General features: G+C 42.1%; 1 protein-coding gene across 3 annotated transcripts in view; it reads right to left on the reverse strand.

Annotated features, from left to right (window-relative positions):
• kif17 (kinesin family member 17) overlaps positions 1 to 24354 on the reverse strand; it is a 73633-nt gene that overhangs the window by 28192 nt on the left and 21087 nt on the right. For all 3 annotated transcript variants that reach the window (XM_080215278.1, XM_080215281.1, XM_080215277.1), the window contains exons 4-5: positions 15567 to 15756; positions 9973 to 10425 (exon numbers count right to left, since the gene is read on the reverse strand). In XM_080215278.1, the coding sequence (XP_080071404.1) occupies positions 9973 to 10425; positions 15567 to 15756 (643 nt within the window). The remainder of the gene's footprint in view (positions 1 to 9972; positions 10426 to 15566; positions 15757 to 24354) is intronic.

Raw genomic sequence — 24354 nt, forward strand, 5'->3', positions numbered from 1 at the left:
TATTCCAGTTGCGATCAATTAACCTAGCAAACACAGAACCTAGGACTTTGCTGAGCTAAGTACCACATTTAATGTTCATTTACCTATTGAACTATGATGGGGAGTTAGCTCTGAGTTTCACCTCTATTTTTATATCCCTCCTCTCTTCTTCCTTCTCTTTCTGAAGATAGGATGTTTCTTAAGTTATTCCATTCTGGAGCATGACCATACTCACAAAATTTTATCCTGTGTACAAATCAATGATCTTTTTAGAATGAACAAAGTCAAAAATGAATATTGGGATATTACTGTCGTAATTGTGGGGTCTGTCTCTTTAAGACAGCACAGTAGTACATGACTACCTGGCTTAATGGACCATGGGAACCAAGCATGAGTAATCACTCCAGAGAGTGGCATCCTCTCTGGGGCAGAATTCATCTGATATGCATGTATTAAGCATTCAAGGATGACAGCAGCTAGGTTGGCTGCTCAAAGACAGCACTGGAGTACAAATCCCTGTATATAATTTCTCTTTATCAATAAATAGCTTTTGTTCCTACTTAAGCCATAAGTGCCTTGATGATGCCTCAAGTGCCACTATAAACAATTACTAATTGGATGAGGTGTTGAAGATTAATCGTGATGTCAAGATGGGTTGGTGAAAGTTAGCGGACAGTAGTAAAAAAACAAATGAGGAGTTCCATTAGATTTTGAGGTCCAGGGCACAAGTTGGGTGGGGGGGGAGGAATTTGATAAATTCATCTGTAAACATCAAGGATGCAGAAAAGACAATATGCAACGTATGAACGACAATGTATTTGTGTCTTAGAAGGAACAAGTGAGAACATAAGAACATAAGAAATAGGAGCAGGAGTAGGCCATCCAGCCCTTCGAGCCTGCCCCGCCATTCAATAAGATCATGGCTGATCTGTCGTGTCTCAGTTCCACATTCCCACCCTCTCCCCATAACCCTTAATCCCCTTGCCTATCAAAAACCTATCTACCCGCGTCTTAAATATATTTAGCGAGGCAGCCTCCACCACTTCAACGGGCAGAGAATTCCAGAGATTCACCACCCTTTGAGTGAAGAAGTTCCTCCTCAACTCCGTTCTAAACCACCCCCCCTTTATCTTGAGGCTGTGCCCTCTAGTCCTACTGTCCTTTCTGAGCGGGAAGAGCCTCTCCACCTCTATCCTATCCATCCCATTCATCATCTTATATATCTCAATGAGATCTCCCCTCATTCTTCTAAACTCTACGAGTACAAGCCTAGTTTATTCAGCCTCTCCTCATAGTTCAACCCCCTCAACTCCGGTATCAGCCTAGTAAACCTCCTCTGCACTCCCTCCAAGGCCAAAATATCCTTGCGTAAGTGCGGCGACCAAAACTGCATACAGTACTCCAGCTGTGACCTCACCAGTGCCCTGGACAGTTGCAGCAAGACTTCCCTACTTTTATATTCAATCCCCCTCGCTATGAAGGCCAACATCCCATTAGCCTTCCTGACCACCTGCTGCACCTGCAGGCTGGGTTTTTGCGACTCATGCACAAGGACCCCGAGGTCCCTCTGCACCATCGCATGCTGCAGTTTTTCGCCATGTAAGTAATAGTCCTTCCTACCATTATTCCTACCAAAGTGGACAACTTCACACTTGCCAACATTAAATTCCATTTGCCAGCTCCTGGCCCATTCGCCCAGCCTATCTAGATCCTTCTGCAGACTTTCCGCACAATGTGCCGTTCCACCAATCTTGGTGTCATCAGCAAATTTCGACACCACACACTCGGTTCCCTCCTCCAGATCATCTATATAAATGGTAAATAGCTGAGGCCCCAGCACCGATCCCTGGGGCACTCCACTAGTCACCAACCGCCAATCCGAATAGCACCCATTGACCCCCACTCTCTGCCTCCTATTTGACAGCCAATCCCCTATCCAAGCTAACACCCTACTCCCAATTCCATGCCCCCTGACCTTCTGTAATAACCTCTTGTGAGGCACCTTATCAAACGCCTTCTGAAAATCAAGAAACACCACATCCACCGGCTCTCCTCTATCCACCGCCCTAGACACATCCTCATAAAACTCCAATAAATTCGTCAGACACGACTTCCCCTTAACGAAACCGTGCTGCGTCTGCTCTATCAAACAATTCTCCTCAAGATGCCCCGCTATTTTCTCCTTGATCACGGATTCTAGCATTTTACCTACAACAGACGTTAAACTAACCGGCCTATAATTCCCTGCCTTTTGCCTGCCGCCCTTCTTAAACAACGGCGTAACATTAGCTGTTTTCCAATCTTCTGGCACTTCTCCGGAATCCAGCGAGGTTTGGAAAATAAGCACCAAGGCATCCACTATCACCTCCGCCATTTCTTTCAGAACCCTTGGATGCATTCCATCCGGTCCTGGGGACTTGTCCACAATCAGTCCCTCCAGTCTTTCGAGCACTGCCTCTCTAGTAACAACAATGTCATTCAGGCCCTCCACTCCTACCATCTTTCCATCGCTAACACCTGGCAAATTATTCACGTCCTCCTTTGTGAAGACCGATACAAAAAAGTTATTCAAGGCCTCAGCCATTTCCCCACCCCCTACCACTAAGTCCCCCCTCTCATCCTCTAAGGGTCCAACGTTCACCCTAGTCAGCCTCTTCCTTTTTATATATTTATAAATGAAAGTTCATAGTAGTGACCACTAATGTGGGGAAAAGAGATTATTTTAACAGAATTATGTGAGGACCGAATTACAAAAATCGTCAAGGATGGCCAGGATTTTAAAAAAGAAAAATAACATGTGCAACTGGGGTAACCTTCAGACCATAAGATGTACAGCAATTTTACATAACATTTTCTCAGGACTGAAGTGTATTGTAAGTGTAAATTTCATAAATGCGATAATACAAGTCCTGTTCATGATGTTACTGAAATAATGGGTGGGATTCTCCAATCTCATTTGTATTCACCCTGCTGCCAGGGAATTTGGCACTCAGCCAAAACTCTGTTCACTGCCGCGGCACCGGAGAATCCCAGCCATAGATGAGGTCGGAGATTTTTGGCGATAATATCATCTATCAAAATTTCAAATTGCAGTGATGATTAACGCTCCTTTATTAACCATAAGCAATTTGATGCATGACTGCTTCCTCAGTATGTAATAAATATACTCTGTGGTTCATTCAATAAGTGACTATATATGTCATAGCAACAGATTTGGACCAGGATTTTTAAATGGGTTGGGGCTGAGATTGTAGGAGAGAGTCACACAATTTTGTGTTGCTGGTATCAGTTTCCCACCACAATACTGACCCTGAGCAATTTTCAATGTGGATAATATGGACAGGGTTGCATCAGCTGCCTGCAAATTAGTGGCTATTACTGGGCCTATTAAAGTGCCAGTCCCACGCTGACTACTGCTTCAGGATCATGGTTCACTTTGGGGAAGGAAATGTGGCATCCTTGCCTGGTCTGACCTAGCATATGACGCTAGATCCACAGCTATGTAACTGACTCTTAAATGCTTGGGTTCGATTCCTGGCTTGGGTCACTGTCTACGTGAAGTTTCACATTCTCCCCATGTTTGTGTGGGTTTCCTCCTGGAGCTCCGGTTTTCTCCCACAGTCCAAAGATGTGCAGGTTAGATTGATTGGCCATGCTAAATTGACCTTAGTTTTAGGGTGATTAGTAGGGTAAATATGAGGTTACTGGAAAAGGGCAGGATCATTGTTTAGAGCAGGCTCAATGGGCCAAATGGCCTCCCTCTATACTGTAGGGATTCTATGACTGTGGCCATTAGCAGCAACACAACTGTCCTCAATCACAATCTGTAACATAATGGCGCAACATATCCCCTACTCTACCATTACCACCAAGCCAGGGGATTAACCATGGTTCAGTGAAGAATGCAGGAGGGCATGCAGGAGCAGCAACAGGCAAACCAAAAAATGAGGTGTCAATTTGTGTGCCAATCAACATAAACAGTAAATTAAAGGCAAAGCAAACCAATGGATCAGTCCTGCCCCATTCAGTCGTGAATGGTAGTTAACATTAAACAACTCACTACAGAAGGTGACTCCACGTGTACCTCATCGTCAGTGATGAGGGAGCCTAGCACATCAGTACATTGCGAAACTCTTCTGCCAGAAGGGCTGAGTAAATGATCCATATTGGCCTTCATCGGAAGTCCCCAGCATCATAGATGCCAGCTTTCAGCCGATTCAATTATGATATCAAGAAACGGATAACAAAATGGATAAAGACATTGGATATTGCAAAGGCTGACAGTTTTGCAGCAATAGTACAGAAGACTTTTGCTCCAGAACATGCTATACTCCATGCCAAAGTGCTCCATATAGCTACAAGACGGGCATTTACCCAGTAAAACTCTCCACTGTTTGAAGTTAGCACTAGCACAAAGGAAGATGGTTGTGGTTGATGGAGGTCAATCATCTCAGTTCCAGGACATCACTGCACAAGTCCCTCAGGGTAGTGTCCTAGGCCCAACCATCTTCAGCTGCTTCTTTAAGAACCTTCCTTCCATCTGCAGGTCAAAAATGGGGATTTTCATTGATGATTGCACATGTTCAGCACCATTCACAACTCCTCGGATACTGAATTAAGCCAGTCCAGACTTGGGCTGACAAATGCCAGGCAATGGCCATTTCCAACAAGAGAGAATCCAACCATAGCCCCTTGATATTCAATGGTATTACTATCACTGAATCCCCCACTAACAGTATTGTGGGAGGTTACCATTGACGAGAAACTGAACTGGATTAGCCATACAGCAGGTCAGAAGTGAGGAATTTTGCAGCAAGTTACTCATCTCCCTAAAGCCTGTCCACCATCTACACGACACAATTTAAGTGGTAAAGAGTACTCCGCTTGTCTGGATGAGTGCAGCGCCATGACATCAACTCAACAACACCATCCAGGAAAAAGCAGCCTGCTTTATTGGCACCCCATCCACAAATATTCATTCCCTCCAAAACCAATGCAGACTGGCAGCAATGTGTACCCTCTACAAGATATGTAGCCGAATCTCTCGACTCATGGGACAGCACCATTCAAATCCATGATGACTAATATGTAGAAGGAGCAGGGTGGCAGACACATGGGAACATCACCACTTGGAAATTTCCTTCCAAGTCACTCACCGTCTTGATTTGAAAATATACTAGCGTTCCTTCACTGTCATTGAGTTAAAATACTAGAACTCCCTAACAGCACTTTGGGCATACCTACACCACAGGGACTGCAGCAGTTCAAGAAGGTAGCTCACCATCACCTCTGATAGGCAATCAGAGATGGGTAATAAATGTTGATCCTGCTAGCAACACCCACATCCCATGATTAGTAAAAAAGCTGTGGCCTCATTTCTCCCCTCTCTATATTCAAATCAACAGCTCAGCCAGTGTGGCTGCAGAGTGCTATAAGGGGCCCTGATAGGCTCTCCAAGGTTGGATCCCCACCTACCATTCCTGATTAGGCAGGAAGCAACTCCTTGCCATTAACTGGGTAAATTGTTGGGTCTGCGGGCTGACAAATTTCCTAGTCCAGATGGACTTCATCCAAAGTGGTTAGTGAGATGCTTGATGCATTGATTTTAATTTTCCAAAATTCTCTAGATTCAGGGAGGTTCAATTAGATTGATAGATAGCAAACATATCTCCTTTATTCAAAAGTCAGAAAACAAGAAACTATAGGCCAGTTATCCTAACAATTGTCAGAAGGAAATTGTTAGAAGCCATTGTTAAAGATTTTATAGCAGGGCCCTTGGAAAAATTCAAGGCAATCAAGCAGAGAGTCAACACGGTTCTATGAAAGAGAAATCATGTTTAACCTACTGGAGTTCTTTAAAGGAGTCTTATGTTCTGTGGATAAAGGGGAACTGGTGCATGTATTGTACTTCAATTACCAGAAAGCATGTGGCAAGATTCCTCATTAGAGGTTATTGCAGAAAATAAAAGTTCATGGTGTAGGGAGTAATGAATTGCATGGATCAAAGACTGACTAGCTAACAGGAAACAGAGAGTTGCATAAATTGCTCTTTTTCGGGTTGGTAGCGTTTGAGAGGAGTGGTGCGTCATAGGGAGTATGGCTGGGGTCTCAACTTCTTAGAATTTATGTAAGTGACTTGGAAGAAGGGACTGAATGTATCATTGCTAGATTTGCTGAAGACACAAAGATAGGTATGAAAGTAGATTATGAAGAGGACGTAAGGACATAAGACAAATGGACATAGATAGGTTAAGTGAGTAGACAGAAATCAGGCAAACGGAGTATAATGTGGAAAAATGTGAAATTGTCCGTTTTGGCAAGAGAATTTAAAAAAGCTAAAAACGGTGACAAGTTGCAAAGTTCTGTGTGTAAAGGGATATGGGTGTGCTAGTGCATGAATCACAAAAGATTGGTTGACAGGTATAGCAAATAATTAGGAAAGATGGTAGAATGTTATTGTTTATTCTGAGGGAATTTGATTATAAAATTATATAGGTTATGCTTCAGTTCTAAAGGGCTTTGATTAGAGTATTATGGAGCATTATGTGCAGTTTTGCTCTATTTTCCTTATGTAAGGAAGGATGTAAAAATGTTAGGAGCAGTTCAGAGGTTTACTAGACCAGGAGTGGGCAGGTTGCTTTATGACGAAAGATTGGAGAAGTTAGGTTTGTATTCACTAGAGTTTAGCAGAATAAGAGGTGACTTGATTGAAGCCTTTAATTTCTTGAGGAGTATTGACAGGTGGATGTGGAAGGATGTTTCCTGTTGTCGGGGAATCCAGAACTAGGGGGTCACTTTAAAAATAACGCATTACTCCTTCAAGAAAAAGATGGGGACGAATGTTTTTCCTTAGACGGTCATGAATCTCTGGAACTCTCTTCCTCAAAAGGCAATGGAAGCAGTCACCATAAATCTCAGTCTTCGTTTGTGGCTGGGAGTCTCTGGTGTCACTAAAAGTGAATGGAATGCCAAATTCACCATTCTTACTTGCAACAGGACAACCACAAAAGAGATCAAAGAATCCTTGCAACTGTACAGGGTACCGGTGAGGCTGCAGCTGGAGTACCGTGTTCAGTTTTGGTCACCGCACTTGCGGAAGGATATATTGGCCTTGGAGGGAGTGCAGAGAAGATTCACTAGGCTGATACCGGAGATGAGGGGGTTAGCCTATGAAGAGAGATTGAATAGACTGGGCCTGTACTCATTGGAGTTTAGAAGGCTGAGGGGGGATCTTATAGAGACATATAAGATAATGAAGGGGATAGATAGGGTAGAGGTCGAGAGATTCTTCCCGCTTAGAAAGGATAGCAGGATGAGAGGGCACAGCCTCAAGATAAGGGGGGGGGGGTGCAGTTTAGATCGGAGTTGAGGAGGAACTTCTTCACTCAAAGCGTGGTGAATCTCTGGAATTCTCTGCCTGTTGAAGTGGTTGAGGCTACCTCGCTAAATATATTTGAGTCACGGGTGGATAGGTTTGTGATAGACAAGGGAATTAAGGGTTATGGGGAGAGAGCAAGAAAGTGGAACTGATCCACTTCAGATCAGCCATGATCTTATTGAATGGTGGGGCAGGCTCGAAGGGCTAGATGGCCTACTCCTACTCCTATTTCTTATGTTCTTATATCCTGTCCAGAGATTTTAAGGCAGAGCTAAAAAGATTATTGATTAACGAGGGAGTGAAAGGTTATTGGCATAGGCACAATCTTTTTTTTAAAATCATTCATGGGCATTATTGGCTGACCAGCATTTATTGCCCACCCCTAGTTGCCCAAGGGCAGTTCAGAGTCAACCACATTGCTGTGGCTCTGAAATCATACGTAGACCGGACCAGGTAAGGACAGCAGATTTTCTTCCCTAAAGGACATTAGAGAACCAGATGGGTTTTTTTGACAATTGGCAATGGCTTCCTGGTCATTAATAGACTCTTAATTCCAGATATTTTTCATTGAATTCAAATTCCACCCTCTGCCATGGTGGGGTTCAAACCTGGGTATCCAGAACATTAGCCGAGTCTTGGGAATAATAGTCTACCGATAATACCACTAGACCATCGCCTCCCCTTACTGAATGGTGGCACAGGCTCAGAGGGCTGAGTCTACGCCTGCTCCTAATTCATATATAACTGACCTTGCTCATTAAAAGTCGAAGTATGCATGTCTGGAACATGATGTGGGGGATTTTCTGCTCTCTTTTCCATTGGGTGGGATCGGCGATGGGAATGAAAACGTTTCACACTCACGTAAAGATATGATGTGATTGTTCCCATCTCCCGTCAGTGATGTAACAAGAATTCTGACATTCAACCTTGGGATTGTCACTGTAATAAATTTACGTCTAATTATCAGGCCTCAATGCTTGATAATTCCACTTCAGTTACATAATCCATTCACACCAGCATTACAACAGGTCTCCCAAGGCGAATGTTATGAATTTGGAATTTAGCGAGGTTTATAGGACTGGAGATGAAAACAAAGTAACATGATTTTTTTAAAAAACTGAGACGCAGTTTGCCCAGTAATAGGATTAGCAGGCATCTAGAAAAATTGAGGTGCAATATCAGAAGCATTATTTACCTGAGATCAGTAGGACTGTACAAAATTGGTAACTTCTAAAGGCAAAGAATTTAAGAGATAGCTGAATCTACAAGGTGGCACACAAAGTGACTGAACAGTATAATTGCTAGCACTCTCACCAGGGAAGGAGGCTGGTTTTCCATCCAACAGCCAGACAGGCCAAAATCTTCAGACAGGCCATTTCCAATCTCTACAGCCATGGCAGATAGCAGATATTCTCCTCTGAAAGACAGTTTTGTATCTTTGCTGCGCTAGGAAAAGATGTTTTCGCAGACCTGGTCAACTAAAGTGTATTGTGTGGTAACTGTGAGCTGGATTTGACTTATATAGAGTTACTAAGGTGGAAGTTATTTAGGAAAAGGGGCTTCTTGGTGAGTTCAGGGAATGTAAGTATATTTTGGGAACAAAAGGTAAAATGGTGTGTTTAATTATTAATGTACTTAAGTGATATAGTGTATATCAGTCTTTCTTGTCATGTGCTTTTCATTTCCTTCAGTAAATATTCTTTATTAATTGTTTACACCAAATGACTGGACTGATTCCTCACTGGGCTGGACAAGGTTCTTCATGTTATTTCAAACAAATATACACCACTAAGAACTAATGTTTCAAGTTATCCTTCAGAGTTTTAAGACACTCTCACAGGTAGCACCAGCAGGGTTCTAAAACAGTGAGCATCTGGAGAGCAGAACCTGCCAGGGGAGTTCAGGTGAGTGCATCGTTTGGGGCAGGGAGAGGGTCATGCCAGGGTACTGACTGGAGGAAGTGCTGGGTGGGGTGTTCCATAGCAGGGGATGGTGTTTGTTTGGAGTTTTCTGTGGGGGGTGGTGTAGCATGGGTGGGAGGTTGTGTCGGGGGGGGGGGCGTTCTATTTTTAATTTTCTGTATTGGTGCAGCCTTTAAGAAGGGTGTCCTGATCATTATAAAACGAAGTTGCTGCAGGGTGGGCTCAATCACAGCCTCCTTTGTCTCTAAGAGGTTAACAATACGGTAGAGAAAGCCAGCAGCTTCAATGCTGTGTTTCCCGCCAATTTTGTCACTCTGCATATTTTAGGGAAAATTCTATCCGTTTTATGAGTTCAAGACCCAAAACTAAACTGGCAGTCAAGTTGCTGACTCAGCATTGAAAATCCAACCATGATTTCTGAAACATTTTTATAGTGTTCACACAAATTGATATGGCTTAAAAATGGTATTTCATCTGAGACCATGCTGGTTCACTTACCTGGAAAGAATTAACAAATTTTTGTGACAGATTTATGAGCTCCCTGCTAGGTCAACTTACTATTGGAAGTGGCACACATTCTACATCCAATGGAAAAGCCTTCTGCTTATTGGCTGATGGGATTTTGGATTCCATCAGTTCATATCATAATTGAATATAGGGTTTCCAGTGAACACGGGAAAAAAAAGTACTTACTAGATAAATTATCAGTTCCAAGCTGACCAGCTAGGAGTGCCTTCAGCTGTTTAATCTCCTCCTGATATTCTCGGAGTAAAGCATCCTTTGGATCCTCATTAATTCTCGGCTTGTTTTTGATGTTCTTTGCCCTGTTGGCATATCGTAAAGTGCTAAGACTTTCATCATAATTATTGTCTGCAGGAGATAGACACGCCACCATCAGAGTTTTGGTGTTGCCTCCAAGGGAATCCTGTAACATTCGTGTCAGTTTGGAGTCACGGTATGGAATATGCTTTGATCTTCCATCCACGAGTGCAGAAATTACATTCCCAAGTGCTGATAGCGACAGGTTAATTTTTGTAGCCTCTTTTAGTCGATCTCCAGTTGCCCCAGTTTTTGCCTGTCTCTCACTGCCTGCCAAATCCACCAGGTTTAACTTTCCCACTCGGATGCGGTCTTTCCCATTATCATCTGCAAGGAAGATACAGACGTTTAGTTTCTTGGTAATTATTCTTTTTATTGAGATGTCCATTTGTCTTCAATCATTTCCCAACTGAAGAGGAAGACTGGTCGCCTGTCCCTTCATCTCTGCCAATTCTACTAATGAAGTGGGTATTGGTGGAATGACTAAAATTAATTGTCCATTCCTAGCTGACCTTCAAAATGCTGTTAGTCAAACACATTGGTCATTGGAGTCGCATATAGGCCAAACAGCAAGGGTAATAGGTTTCTTTCCCTAAAGGACATAATAAACCAGACTGGTTTTTACTAAAATTCAACTACGATGTCAACATGGGAGCAGTGCGGTGGCACAGTGGTTAGCATTGCTGTCTCACAGCACCAAGGACCTGGGTTCAATTCTGGCATTGGGTGATCATCTGTATGGAGTTTGCACATTCTCCCCATGTCTGCTTGGGTTTCCTTCAGGTGCTCCAGTTTCCTCCCTAGGTCCAAAGATGTACAGGTTAGATAGGTTGGCCATGGTAAATTACCCCTTAGTGTCCCAAGATGTGTAATTTAGATTTAGCCATGGTTACAGAGATGGGGAGAGGGCCTGGGTAACATATTCTATCAGTGAATCAGTGCAGACGCAATGAGCTGAATTGCATCCTTCTGCACTGTAAGAATTCTATGATTCTATGTTCTGATACCGGCTTTTTTTTCCAGACTTGTGTTTTAAACTGAATTCAAATTCTCAAACTACCGCAGTAATGCTGCCAACCCTCCAGGGCTGTCCTGGTACCTCCAGGGATTGAAGAGTAACACGATGGACAGTGCTGCAACTGATCCAGGACTAAATACGTAGGGTAAATAAAAACTGTGTTTTGTAATTTATTGATTATAGAAATATTAACTGTTTAAGGTGGATGGTCTACTGTTGGAATCTCTTATGAATAAATCCATCCAGATTTGGCAACCTTGAACCATGGTAGGAATTGAACTCAAGATCTCTGGATTACAGGCACTACATTGCAGAATTCATCAAGCTGAAGAATTTCATTACTGTAAAACTTGTAATATTTTCCACTGAATCAGCACTAAACTCTCACAGGACAGGTATTGCTAGATTACATGTAAAGAAAGGATCCCTCTTTTTTTTCCCAAAACTCTAAAGAGCACTGCATGCTGCAACCATATGATATTTTGCTATTTGTCAAACTGCTTTAGTCTTGTCATTTTAAGGAAATCACTTTGCATTCGTACAGCTGCTATCCAGCCATTCATACTTTATTTAGAGATAACTTTTGTTTCTTTACTTGTTCCATTACCACTTCCTGTGACTTTGCACTTGAAATTTCAGTCATTTAGGTCAAGATTTTCCAGTTCCACCCATGGTAGAATGGAAAATTTGACAAACCAGCAAAACATACATTGACTTTCAGTGGGATGTAGGACTAGAAAATTGTGGCCCTAATCTCCCTTGTCCCTCCACTCTCAAAACCCATTAAGTTTCTAACCTTTTTCAGTTCTGATGAGGTCACAGACCTAAAATGTTAACATTCCTGGTGAACTGTTGTGCACTGAGGTTATTTTTTTAAAAATGGTGCCCCAATTTTCGAAAAACTATGTTTCTGGCAGGGTGACTTCAATCAGATCCTGCCCATCAGCGTGACGTCACAGGACATGCTCTTTGAGGTTTCAGAGCACGTGTGTCAAATGATATGGCAGAGAAAGTTGCCAAAGTTTTGCCCAACTTGCTATCAGCCTTTGCTGATATCCAGGAAAATTCCACCCTCTGCACATGCTGCCAGACCTACTAAGGGTTTCCAGCATTTTCAGATTTTCAGTGTCTGCAATATTTTGCTATGTAACATTGAATAATAACTTTGCATCAATATTTACAGTAACAGTAGAGGACAGAATGTCAGATAATCCATGAATTCTTAACAGAAAGACAAAATACAGAAAATAATAACATTAAGGAGTGACAGACTGTAAAGATCAGGTGGTTTCCATTCCGTGGTTTAAAAGGATATAGTTAAGAAAATTGCAAATGTCGTAACTTCCAAAGTTCTCTCTGACCATGAGCTGTTCTTTTAGATTGGAAAATTGCACATATCATTCTTCTATTTAAAAAAAGTTGAGAGTGGGATGCAAGGGAATTTTGCTTATCTGTTGTTGGAAAATTACTAGAGACAGAATTCCTTGAAATTCAGCCAGTGAGAGCCAGTGTGGATTTATACAGGATAGATCATACTTGACAAGCCTGAAGAAAACATTTTTTGAAGAGGTGAAGTACAGCAGTGCTCAGGGGAGTGTCTACGAATGTTATTTATATAGATTTCTGGAACGCAACTGATAATGTCCCTCACAATAAATAAAGATAAAGTTGAAGATCATGACCTGTTAGGACCTAAAAATTATTTTTAAACAGGGCAAATCTTGAAGATAAAGGTCCAAAGAGACTTGAGGAACCTGAACATAGATCATCACAATGTTATGAACAGGTACAGAAAGTAATTAAAAAGGTTCTGTCTTTATATCTTGAGGATTAGAGTACAAACAAGTTATGCTTCAGCTATACAAAGTCCTGCTTAGATCACACTTTCGAGCAGTACAGATCAATTAAAATAATAACTGGACTCCAAGGGTTGAACTATACAGAATAAGGTTGTAGTTCTCGGGATTTAGAAGGTTAAGGAGTGATTTGATTGACGTTTTCAAGATATTAATTAAAGAGAGATAGAGAGAAACTATTTCAGTTGATTGGGGAGTCAGGGCAAAGGAACATCATCCAGAGGTCAGAGTCCGACCTTTTAGGAGTGAAATTAGGAAACACTTATACCTGTCAAATCTGGTAGAAGTTTGGAACACTTTTCCATAAATGGCAATTGAAGCCATTTCAATTGATAAATTTAAAGTGAAGATGAATAGATCTTTGTTAACCAGAGGTATGGGGGGATATGGGCAAAGGGAAGTTTAAGGAGTTTAGGTCTCAGATCAGCCATGATTTCATTAAAGGGTGGCACTGGTTTGAGAGGCTGATTGGCCTACTCCTGTTGCCATGTCACATTCAATTCCCTTAATCCCTTGAGAACTTTATTTTAGCACCAAACGCAAAAATAAGCAAGAGATTAAAAAAGGTGGTAGGACTGGAGGGTCTTAATGACATTACTGTTACTAGAGAGGCGGTGCTTGATAGACTGGAGGGGCTGATTGTGGACAAGTCCCCAGGACTGGACGGAATGCATCCGAGGGTTCTGAAAGAAATGGCGGAGGTGATAGTGGATGCCTTGGTGGTTATTTTCCAGACGTCGCTGGATTCCGGGGAAGTGCCGGATGATTGGAAAACGGCTAATGTTACGCCGTTGTTTAAGAAGGGTGCCAGGCAAAAGGCGGGGAATTATAGGCCGGTTAGTTTAACGTCTGTGGTAGGTAAAATGTTAGAATCTGTCATTAAGGAGGAAATTGCGAGGCAGCTTGAAGGGAATTGCTTGATAGAGCGGACGCAGCACGGTTTCATTAAAGGGAAGTCGTGTCTGACAAATTTACTGGAGTTCTATGAGGATGTGTCTAGGGCGGTGGATAGAGGAGAGCCGGTGGATGTGGTCTTTCTAGATTTTCAGAAGGCGTTTGACAAAGTGCCTCACAAGAGGTTATTGCAGAAGGTCGAGGGACATGGAGTTGGGGGTAGGGTGTTAGCGTGGATAGAGGATTGGTTGTCAAATAGGAGGCAGAGAGTGGGGGTTAATGGGTGCTATTCGGATTGGCGGATGGTGACTAGTGGAGTGCCCCAGGGGTCGGTGCTGGGGCCTCAGCTTTTTACCATTTATATAGATGATCTGGAGGAGGGAACCGAGTGTAGGGTGTCGAAATTTGCTGATGACACCAAGATTGGGGGAACGGCAAATTGTGCGGAGGGTGTGGAGAGTCTGCAGAAGGATCTAGATAGGCTGGGCGAATGGGCCAGGAAATGGCAAATGGAAGTTAATGTTGGCAAGTGTGAGGTGGTCCACTTTGGTAGGAAGAATGGTAGGAAGGACTATTACTTACAGGGTGAAAAACTGCAGCAGGCGACGGTGCAGAGGGACCTCGGGGTCCTTGTGCATGAGTCACAAAAACCCAGCTTGCAGGTGCAGCAGGTGGTCAGGAAGGCGAATGGGATGCTGGCCTTCATAGCAAGGGGGATTGAATATAAAAGTAGGGAGGTCTTGCTGCAGCTGTATAGGGCATTGGTGAGGCCGCAGCTGGAGTACTGTGTGCAGTTTTGGTTGCCGCACCTGCGCAAAGATATTTTGGCCTTGGAGGGAGTGCAGAGGAGGTTTACTAGGCTGATACCGGAGTTGAGGGGGTTGAGCTATGAGGAGAGGCTGAATAAACTGGGCTTGTACTCGTTAGAGTTTAGAAGAATGAGGGGAGATCTCATTGAGACGTATAAGATGATGAATGGGATGGATAGGATAGAGGTGGAGAGACTCTTCCCGCTCAAAAAAGACAGTAGGACTAGGGGGCACAGCCTCAAGATAAAAGGGGGGCGGTTTAGAACGGAATTGAGGAGGAACTTCTTCACTCAAAGGGTGGTGAATCTCTGGAATTCTCTGCCCGTTGAAGTGGTGGAGGCTGCCTCGCTAAATATTTTTAAGACGCGGGTTGATGGGTTTTTGATAAGAGAGGGGATTGAGGGTTATGGGGAGAAAGCGGGAATGTGGAACTGAGCAGCGACAGATCAGCCATGATCTTATTGAATGGCGGGGCAGGCTCGAAGGGCTAGATGGCCTACTCCTGCTCCTATTTCTTATGTTCTTATGTTCATTCCCACAGTACTGTGATGGTAAATGCTATTTTTGATGTTGTACGTTTCCCAATCCTATTTCATAAAGGAAAGAGAGATCGTGAAAAGAACGAGAGCAGGAGCAAGTGCATTTTGTAAAAACGGATGACAACAGAGGGGAAAGTGAGACTCACAAACAGAAATGTGCAGAAGGGATACAAGTAAAACGCAAAGAGAAAACAATAGAAGAGAAAAAGATTTCAGTTACAAGGGAGAAAATGTTATTTATTATTATGTAATTTTGGAAGAGGTTCTGACTAATGAATCTTACTAAATAATATTTCAGAAATAAACCACTTCAAATAAAGTATTAATATTCAGTCCATCTGATATAACTAACCTATTGAGCACATCTCCAAGTGAATGGTGAATATAGAATGTGAACGTGATGAGTCTTTGTTCATGAGGGTATATCCCACAGCTCGATTTCCCCAGCCAATATCCATAATTTTCTCACACTCCGAGACACTATGTACGGTGTGCATGGAGAGATCTTTCACATAAATCCCCTTCTCCGGATGTTCCTTCAGCTACAATCAGAGGCATGAGAAGAACATATTAGAATCTTGGGAATCATCTGCCTAGTACTCATATATAAAACTCCTTCATTGTGCAGATTATTTATTTGTGTCAAAGGATGAAAGATTCTTCTTACATGCAATTTTTTATTGAACTTTTCATTTTATTTTTCTCCTGAAGGTGCTAACTATTGCTGGGGCAAGGAGAAATAAAAATGCATTTATAAAGCAATTTAATCAACTGCAGAACATCCCAAAGTGCTTCTCAGCAAAGTAATTACTTTTGAAGTGTAGTCAACATCAGCATTCCCTTCTTTCAGGATTGAGAGTAGGGGTTCTTCGAACTTCCTGCTGCTAGTGAGACTGGAAGATTCTACCCTGGATTCTAAATGCTGAATATTTTCCAGCAACCTGGCATTTTGGGTAAAGGCAGGCTGTGCTCAGTGGTGAGGGTCTCCATAGTGGAATATCCTGTCAATACTTGCTATCTAGTCTCATACATAATGAAGTATCAGTTAGGTGAAATACTGGAGAGGAGTCTGCACCTATGGAACCTGCAGAGGCATATAATTTAAGCTGAATTTTGGTGCAGTACTGAACAGGTGCATCAATGTTAAGGTGCCATTTTCCAATCTCAGTTAGTGCAAAAGCTGGGGAGTTCTGCCATTCGTGGCTTGACAAGTATCCCTCAGCAAATCTCACAACAAAAAATTGGATAATGTCATTATTGTCTTGCTATTTGTGGGATCTTGCTGCATGTAAATTGATTAGTGTTTCACAAGTACATATGCTACACCTCAGTCACATGAAGACCCATAGCATGTTTGGATGAATGAGTTGCGATCCGGGAAGGCGTAACTCTGATGGCAAAAACCCTGGAAGATGAAGCCCTTGGAATATTGCAAGATAACTTACAATTAGCTCTACTGTTGTAAAGGGATTATCTGTTATTGTATTATTAGGTCTTGGTATTGTATTAGTTTGTTGGTTTATTACTTTCTCATTTTTTGCATTAGCAAAAATAAATACATTAATAAACTAATAAACTTCCAGTCTTGCCAGCAGCAGGAAGTTTGGCAGGCAAGAAAAATTAAATTGGTGCAAGGCCAATAATTCGTTTCCTGACAGCAGGACGAACTTTAACAATTATGTTTTTGGCTCTTTAAAGGTGGGTTGGTCTTTCCGATGAACAATGTTGGGAAGCCCTTTTGTATGCAATAGCATGTCATGTATGCTTATTAACAGGCCACTTCGCTGGAATTAAGCTTTCTGCCAGCGAGAAATTAGAATGTTCACTTTTACTACTGCACATAAGTTGCATGCACCTGGCGAGGTAGACTTGTTCCATGATTACAGTGAGCTACTACTGTCTTGTCCTATTTGGGGAGTGTCTATAAATGCCAGTCTATTCTTGTGACCAGGTGATGGCGTTGCAAGTTGTGTGGAGGATGTTAATGGGAAAAGGTGGAGGAATGGCTGGGCAAGGATGAAAGCCTTTAAATACGGTGTCCACCTTCAACCCCATGAGGTAACAGTGGGTAGAACAGCTTCCTGTCTACCCCCATTGTGAGAATTGGCGAGTTCCTTGAAGTAAATATGTAACAAATTGCCAAATGCCAGATCACATATGATCCATTCCTGAGTGGAAATCACTCCTACTTCCACACCTGGTTGAAAGTAAAGACTCCAGAACAAAAGATTCCAGCTTTGGTTTACTTTTCCCTCCCAAATTAAGAGAGGTGAGTCCAGACTGATTCATTTAAAATGTACATAGTGAGGTGTCACCTGCTGGTGAAGAGCCAACAAGAGACACTCACTGACTTTTTGTTGGCAAGTCCTACCAAACCATACACCAGGCAGTGATAAGGCCAGTGGTTGGACTTCTGCTGGTATCACATCAGGGACAAAGTTTTGCCTACCAAGAGATGCTAGCCAATCAGGGACCAGGAGCTGCTTGCCAGCAGCATTGCGGAGTCTGTGGCTATTGCTGGAAGGACAGATACCGGAATCCCAGGATTACGGACGGATCCAGGCCACAGGTGAGTAATATGGGTGTTGGGATTCATGGGGTGGAAGCTGCAGGGGCACTGGGGCATAGAATAGAGAAAATAGAAGCAGAAGTAGGCCATTCGGCCTCTGCATTGCCATTCAGCTAGGTCAGGTCTGATCTATCTCAATGCTATTCTCCCATATTATCCACATAGCCCATTATATCTTTAATAGCAAAGTCTATTGATCTCTGTCTTGAATATGCTCAATGACTGAGCCTCCACAGTCCTCTAAGACAGAAAATTCCAAAGATTCATCACTGTGTAAAGAAATTCTTCTTCACCTCAGTCCTAAATGACCTACCTCTAATTCTGAAACTGTCCCTTCTGGTTCTAGACCCTGCCCAGCCAGGGGAAAAAATCCTTGCTGCATTCTACCCAGGCATCAGGACATAGTGACAGATGAGGAAACTCCATCCCTAGAAGGGTCTAAATTGATAAGGAGGAAGTGTTGAATAGAAAGTCTGTACTGAAAGTTGACAAGGCACCTGGACTGGGTGAGGTGCACCCAAGATTTTGAAGAAAGTGAGAACAGTAATTGCAGGGGCACTGACAGTAACCTTCCAGTCTTCACTATCTCAGCACAGGTGACAGTGTACTGAACTGCAAATGTTACAGCTTTGTTCAAAATAAGTTGTAAGGACAGCCACAGCAATTACAGGTCAGTCACTTTAACATCAGTGATGGGCAAGCTTCTAGAAACAATTATTCAGGATAGCATTAGAAATCACATGGAAAAATGTGGGGTGATTAGGAAGAGCCAGCATGGATTTCTAAAGAGGAAATTGAGTTTAACTAACTTGCTGGTATTTTTTCATGAGTAATAGAAAGGATCAGTGAGTGTAATGCTTTTGATGTGGAATACATGGACTTTCCAAGGCATTTGATACAGTGCCACACAACAGACATGAGTGAAAAGTTATAGCTCATAAAACAGACAGTAGCAATGTGAGTACAAAATTGGCTGAACAACCGGAAGCAGAGAGTAATGGTAAATGGATATTTTTCAGGTTGGAAGAAATCTTTTTATGATATTCCCCAGGAACTGATACTGCTTTTTCTTATGTGTATTTATAAATATATAGATAGATCTAGATCTTGGTGTGCAGGGGACAATTCTAAGTTTGCAAGTAACACAAAACTTACAAGTATTGTAAACTTTGAAGAGAACAGTACAGGACTTCAAAAGGACATAGACAAGTTGGTGGAGTGGACAGATCTAGTTCAATGCAGAGAAGTGCAAGGTGATGCATTTTGGTACGAGAACGTGGAGATACAATATACCATAAGGGATAAAATTCTTAAAAGGATACAGAAGCAGAGGGACCTGGGTGTATATGCACATTTATCATTGAATGTGGCAGAACAGTGAAGTGATCAGTTAGTAATATTCTTGGCTTTATTAGTAGAGGTTTAGAGTACAAGAGCGAAGAGGTTATGCTGAACTTATACAAGACACTAGCTAGACCTTAGCTGGAAATATTGTATGTTGTTCTGGGTGCCACACTAGGAAAGATGTGAATGCATTGGAAAGAGTGCTGGAATGAGAAACCTTAGTTATGAGGATAGATTGAAAAGGTTGGAACTCTTCTCCTTGGAGAGAAAGCTGAGAGGAGATTTAATAGAGATCAAGACAATCAGGAGTTTGGACAGAGTAGATAGGGAGAAATTGTTCCCACTTGTAAAAGGATCAAGAATGAGATGGCACAGACTTAAAGTGATTTGCAAAAGAAGCAAATGGGAAATGGGAAAAACCTTCTTCACACGAGTGATTTGGGTCTGAAATGCACTGGCTGAATGTGTGGTGGAGGCAGATTCAGTCTAGGCATCCAAGAGGGCATTAAATGATTGTTTGAATAGAAACAATGTGCAAGGAAACAGGAAAAGCACGGAGACGGCACTAAACCTTTTGCTTGTTTGGAGAGCTGGTGCAGATACAATGGGCTAAATGGCCTCCTTTTGCGCCATGACAATTCTGTGATACCCTCCTGTTGAGCCATGTAAGAATTTTGTAAGTTTCAATGAGATCACCTCATATTCTTCTTATCTCTAATAAATATAGTCCCTGTCTTCTTCATCTTGCCTCATGGGACAAAACAATATCCCAGGAATCATTCTGGTGAACCTTTGTTGCACTCTATCTATGGCATGTATATTCTTCCTTAAATAAGGAGACCAAAACTATGCACAAACCTCAAGGTGATGTCTCACCAAGGCTCAATTCCAGCAAGACATTCTTATTCATGTGCTCAAATCCTTTTGCAATAAAAGCCAACATACACCTGTCTTCCTAATTACTTGCTGCACCTGCATGCTTTCAGTGACTTATGAACAAGGTCCCTTTGGACATTAACACTTCTCAAACTCTCACCATTTAACAAACACTCTGCATTTTTGTTTCTTCTTCCAAAGTGGATAACTTCACAATTTTTCATATTTTGTTCCATCTACCATGCTCTTGCTTACTTCCTTAACCTGTCTAAGTTCCCTTGAAGCCTTTTGCATCCTCCTTACCACATACATTCTCACCCAGGCTCTCTCATTCATCAGTTCCAGGACATGTGTCAACTTTCAGCTGACACCCATCACCTGACCTGTCATAATGTCTCTAGTCTTTCCTGTGCTTATATTTTTATTATTTTACTAAATATTGTACTTAGTCCAATGGAAATTCCCTAGTTAAGATAGGAAATATTCCCTGGCCAATCTAGTAAGATTTACTACTATTAGCAAGCCTTACTATTACTATTACAATCTTACAATTACTGAAATTACCTGAAGTTTGAAAGAATAATTGAGGAAAATATTCACCAACCAATCAGCTACCTGTTTTCTTTCTTTTTTTCCCAAAAAACACAAATACAAATTGAATCCAATTCATGGTCCCCACAAGAGACAGACAAACGAGATCCAAGCTGACAAAAAGAGGGATTGCAACCCATCCTGGGCTTGATCTGCCATTTCATCTTAGCCAAAAGACTGAGATGGCCTTGAAAAATCAACTACCTCTTTTCCTGTAACATCACACCGAGTTTTTTTTCCAGACATGTTCAATCCACTATGGAGTCACAGACAGGATTGGACTGGATAACTCTGTCTCCAGGTCCTTCTCTCTCCTGCTCTTATAGGTCTGTCCCCAGGTCCTATCTCCTGCTGTCTGAGGTGTTGCTCTCTAGCTCTGGGTTCTCCTCTCTCACGCTCTTTTTATGGTGTTGGGGGTCAGCAGCATTGACAAGGGGATGGCTTTCAGTGGGCATCCTCGTCCCCATTCCCAATATCCAATCCTTCAGTTAGGCAACGTACCACTCCCTGGAAGTGACAAGCTGGCCACACAGTTTAACCTGTTGGGCACGCCACAGGCCCACGTGCCACTGGTTTAATACCAGCAGCAGCAGGATGAGGTAATTAAACTGCCATTCTGTAGCCTCAATTGGCAGTGTGGTGGGAAGGTTGATGTTTCTGACCTCTTGGCATTTCCACCCAGAAATCTGGCAAGATTCTGCTTTACCACCATCTCACTTAAGAAAATGCCCTTCCTGCCTCCAAGCTTGCCACCAATGGCAGCACAAGATTCTGGCCAAAAAAGATAGAATCCAAAAAAAAAGCTGACAAAAAAAATGAAAAGTTTATTAAATATTAGTGAAAATTCTTGTGAATGGCATCAAGCTCAAATAATAAGGCAAATCCTCCTGAATGGCAGAGGTGAGAAGACTAAGAATTGCGGAAATCTGAGAAAAAAATGCTGAAAATAAAATCAGGATGGTCAGCAGCTAAACAAAGGTAAACATTTTGGGGGCAGGATGATACAGGATCTCATCTCAAATGCTAACAATCCCTTGAATTATAGTGCATGTTTCAAGTTTTTTTAATCGCAATAAACATTTCAGAATTTTACAGTCCCCTCAGGTACCTGTGCAAATCATGGTACAAAAGTAATCTGTGTCTTTAATTGCATTAAATTAGCAATACATTTATATCTTTTAACTAAGAGGTGCACTGTGGCGGGAAGAAGTGATAGGAGTTATCTGAAAACTGAATCTGTGCAGTGATACTTCAACAAATAGCTGAATATGTGAGATAGCTGCACTAAGCTTCTGAAAATGTATTAGAAATAGCAAAATGTGAAGGGAAGGACAGTCACTGTGTATCTCCAGGGAGTAGTAGCAGTAGGTCATCCACAGCAATGGAAAGTAGTAGTGGTGGTCAAGGCCAGTACTGTTGTTCCAAGAACATGGATGCAGAGCTGGAAGAAGTTAAATAATCTGTCATGAATTGTCAAGATGAAGGAATTCAACCTTCAACTAGATCAGTAGCCTCATCCATTGCTCAATTCACTGCACTTCCATCATCCATCAATTAACAAGCTCATAAGAATACATTCTCAACCCTTCACCCATATGCTCTATCTCACGCTTACACATTTAGCACTGTTGAAGGCCTATAACTCACATGCACCAGCAAATATGCAACCACAAAAGCCACATTACCCAAACATATTGGAGAATACTCAATGATGCAATTCTCTCTTTCTTGGAGGGGAAGATGGCTGCTAATATGAGGAGGGAGCAGAAAAAACTGGCAGGAGATAAGTGTGCCTGCATGTTTTGACCTCCACGGAGGAGACAGTGCTGATTTTCTTGAAAGGAGCATTGCTGAGGCCGTGGCCACTGGTTACTCTGGAGAGAACTGATAAGTAGCTCTGCAAATCCAATCATCTACCTCTCTTCTTCATCTTACAAGTTTATTTTTGCTCACAAGTTGCAGATGGTGTATGCACTCATCTCTTACCTTCTCTCCCCTCACCAGAAACCAATCCTGGTTACTTTTCAATTTAAGATATGAAAGATCTGGAACCTTCCCAGTCAGAGAAGGAAGATAAAGAAACAGCAAAGATGGAACTGCCAGCTTGTCAAAGGTTGTTTGGACACTATTATGCTGCATGTATGATTTCATCAGGTAACTAATGGGTATACTCAGCTAAATGTTTGATGTAGTTGAAACCTTGCCAGAAAGCCTGGACACAACATAGGGAACATGGAGGAGTCCAGGTTCAGCTTGGTACTTGGGTTACACAGAGCTTGAAGTCCATCTATTCCAACACGGAATGTGCGTTAACATATCCAAGGAAATCTATTAGGGGAGGCAATGGCCTAATGGTATTATCGTTAGACTATTAATCCGGAATCTCAGCTAATAGTCTGGGGACCTGGAGCTGAATCCCACCATGGCAGATGGTGGAATTTGAATTCAATTTTAAAAAGTCTGGAATTAAAAGTCTAATGATGACCATGAAACCATTGTCGATTGTCGTAAAAAAAAAACCCATCTGGTTCATTAATGTATTCTTGGGAAGGAAATCTATTATCCTTACCTGGCCTGGCCTACGTATGATGATGTGGAGATGCCGGCGTTGGACTGGGGTAAACACATTAAGAAGTCTCATAATACTAGGTTAAAGTCCAACAGGTTTATTTGGTAGTAAACGCCACTAGCTTTCGGAACGCTGTTCCTTTGACAGGTGAGTGACTCACCTAATGAAGGAACAGCGTTCCAAAAGCTAGTGGCGTTTACTACCAAATAAACCTGTTGGACTCTAACCTGGTGTTGTGAGACTTCTTACTACGTGTGACTCCAGAGCCACAGCAATGTTGTTGACTCTCAACTGCCCTCGAGCAATTAGGAATGGGCAATAAATGCTGGCCAGCCAGCGACGCCCATGTCTCACAAATGAATGAAAAAAACCATGATGTAGTGTCTGGTAGCCACGTGATAACTTTCATTTCAGCAGAAACAGGCACCTGAATGCTGCGGTGTGTGACAATACTGTGCCCATGGTTCTTGTGAAGGGAATGTTTTAGGACTTCAGCTCTGATCATAGTGCCAAGTTATCTACTTTAGGTGGCCCACGTGCTGAGAATGCAGAAGCATAATTGACCCGAGATATTGGAGTGTTTGTTTGAATCTGAACTAATGCAGTTTTGTTTATTTTTTGGGTTGTCTACTGGACTTTCAAAGTGGGGTTTAATTACGTTGATTTAACAAGAGAGAGTCATGTGAATAGGTGGAGCTGAGCTTATAGAAAAAAAGCAGTCTGTTTGGATCTGCCAGAAGTATATATTATTTTCTCTCTCTCTCTACAGAAAGCAGTTTGGGCCCTGCTAGAAAATAGGCATCTCTCCTCAGAGGTGTTTGGAGGTTGGAGGACCAGTAGCTTATATACCAGCATGGTAAGCTGGTTGTTTGCAAACTGATTTTCAGGAGGAATTTACATCTATAAAGAATATTGCTTAAATTGGAACCAGAGATAGCCTAGCAGTTATGAATTGTATCTTGTCATGTTTTAAGTATTTCAATTAGTAAAAGTTACGCTAATTCTTTTTGTTATCGTTAAACTGTATTGTTAAATAAAGTTTGTTTTAAATAAAAGCTTTCTAGTGGCTCAATAGAATAACACCTGGAGGGAAATACCTTATGCTCACGTTAATGCCAAAATCAAAAATAGTTGGGGTCCAGCCTAACTTCACAACATACCTTGAAGTTTCTGATCAGGTCCCTAACAAGT

This window comes from Carcharhinus amblyrhynchos, chromosome 30 (genome assembly GCF_965287045.1).
Source record: "Carcharhinus amblyrhynchos chromosome 30, sCarAmb.v2.hapA, whole genome shotgun sequence".
Lineage (NCBI taxonomy): Eukaryota > Metazoa > Chordata > Chondrichthyes > Carcharhiniformes > Carcharhinidae > Carcharhinus > Carcharhinus amblyrhynchos.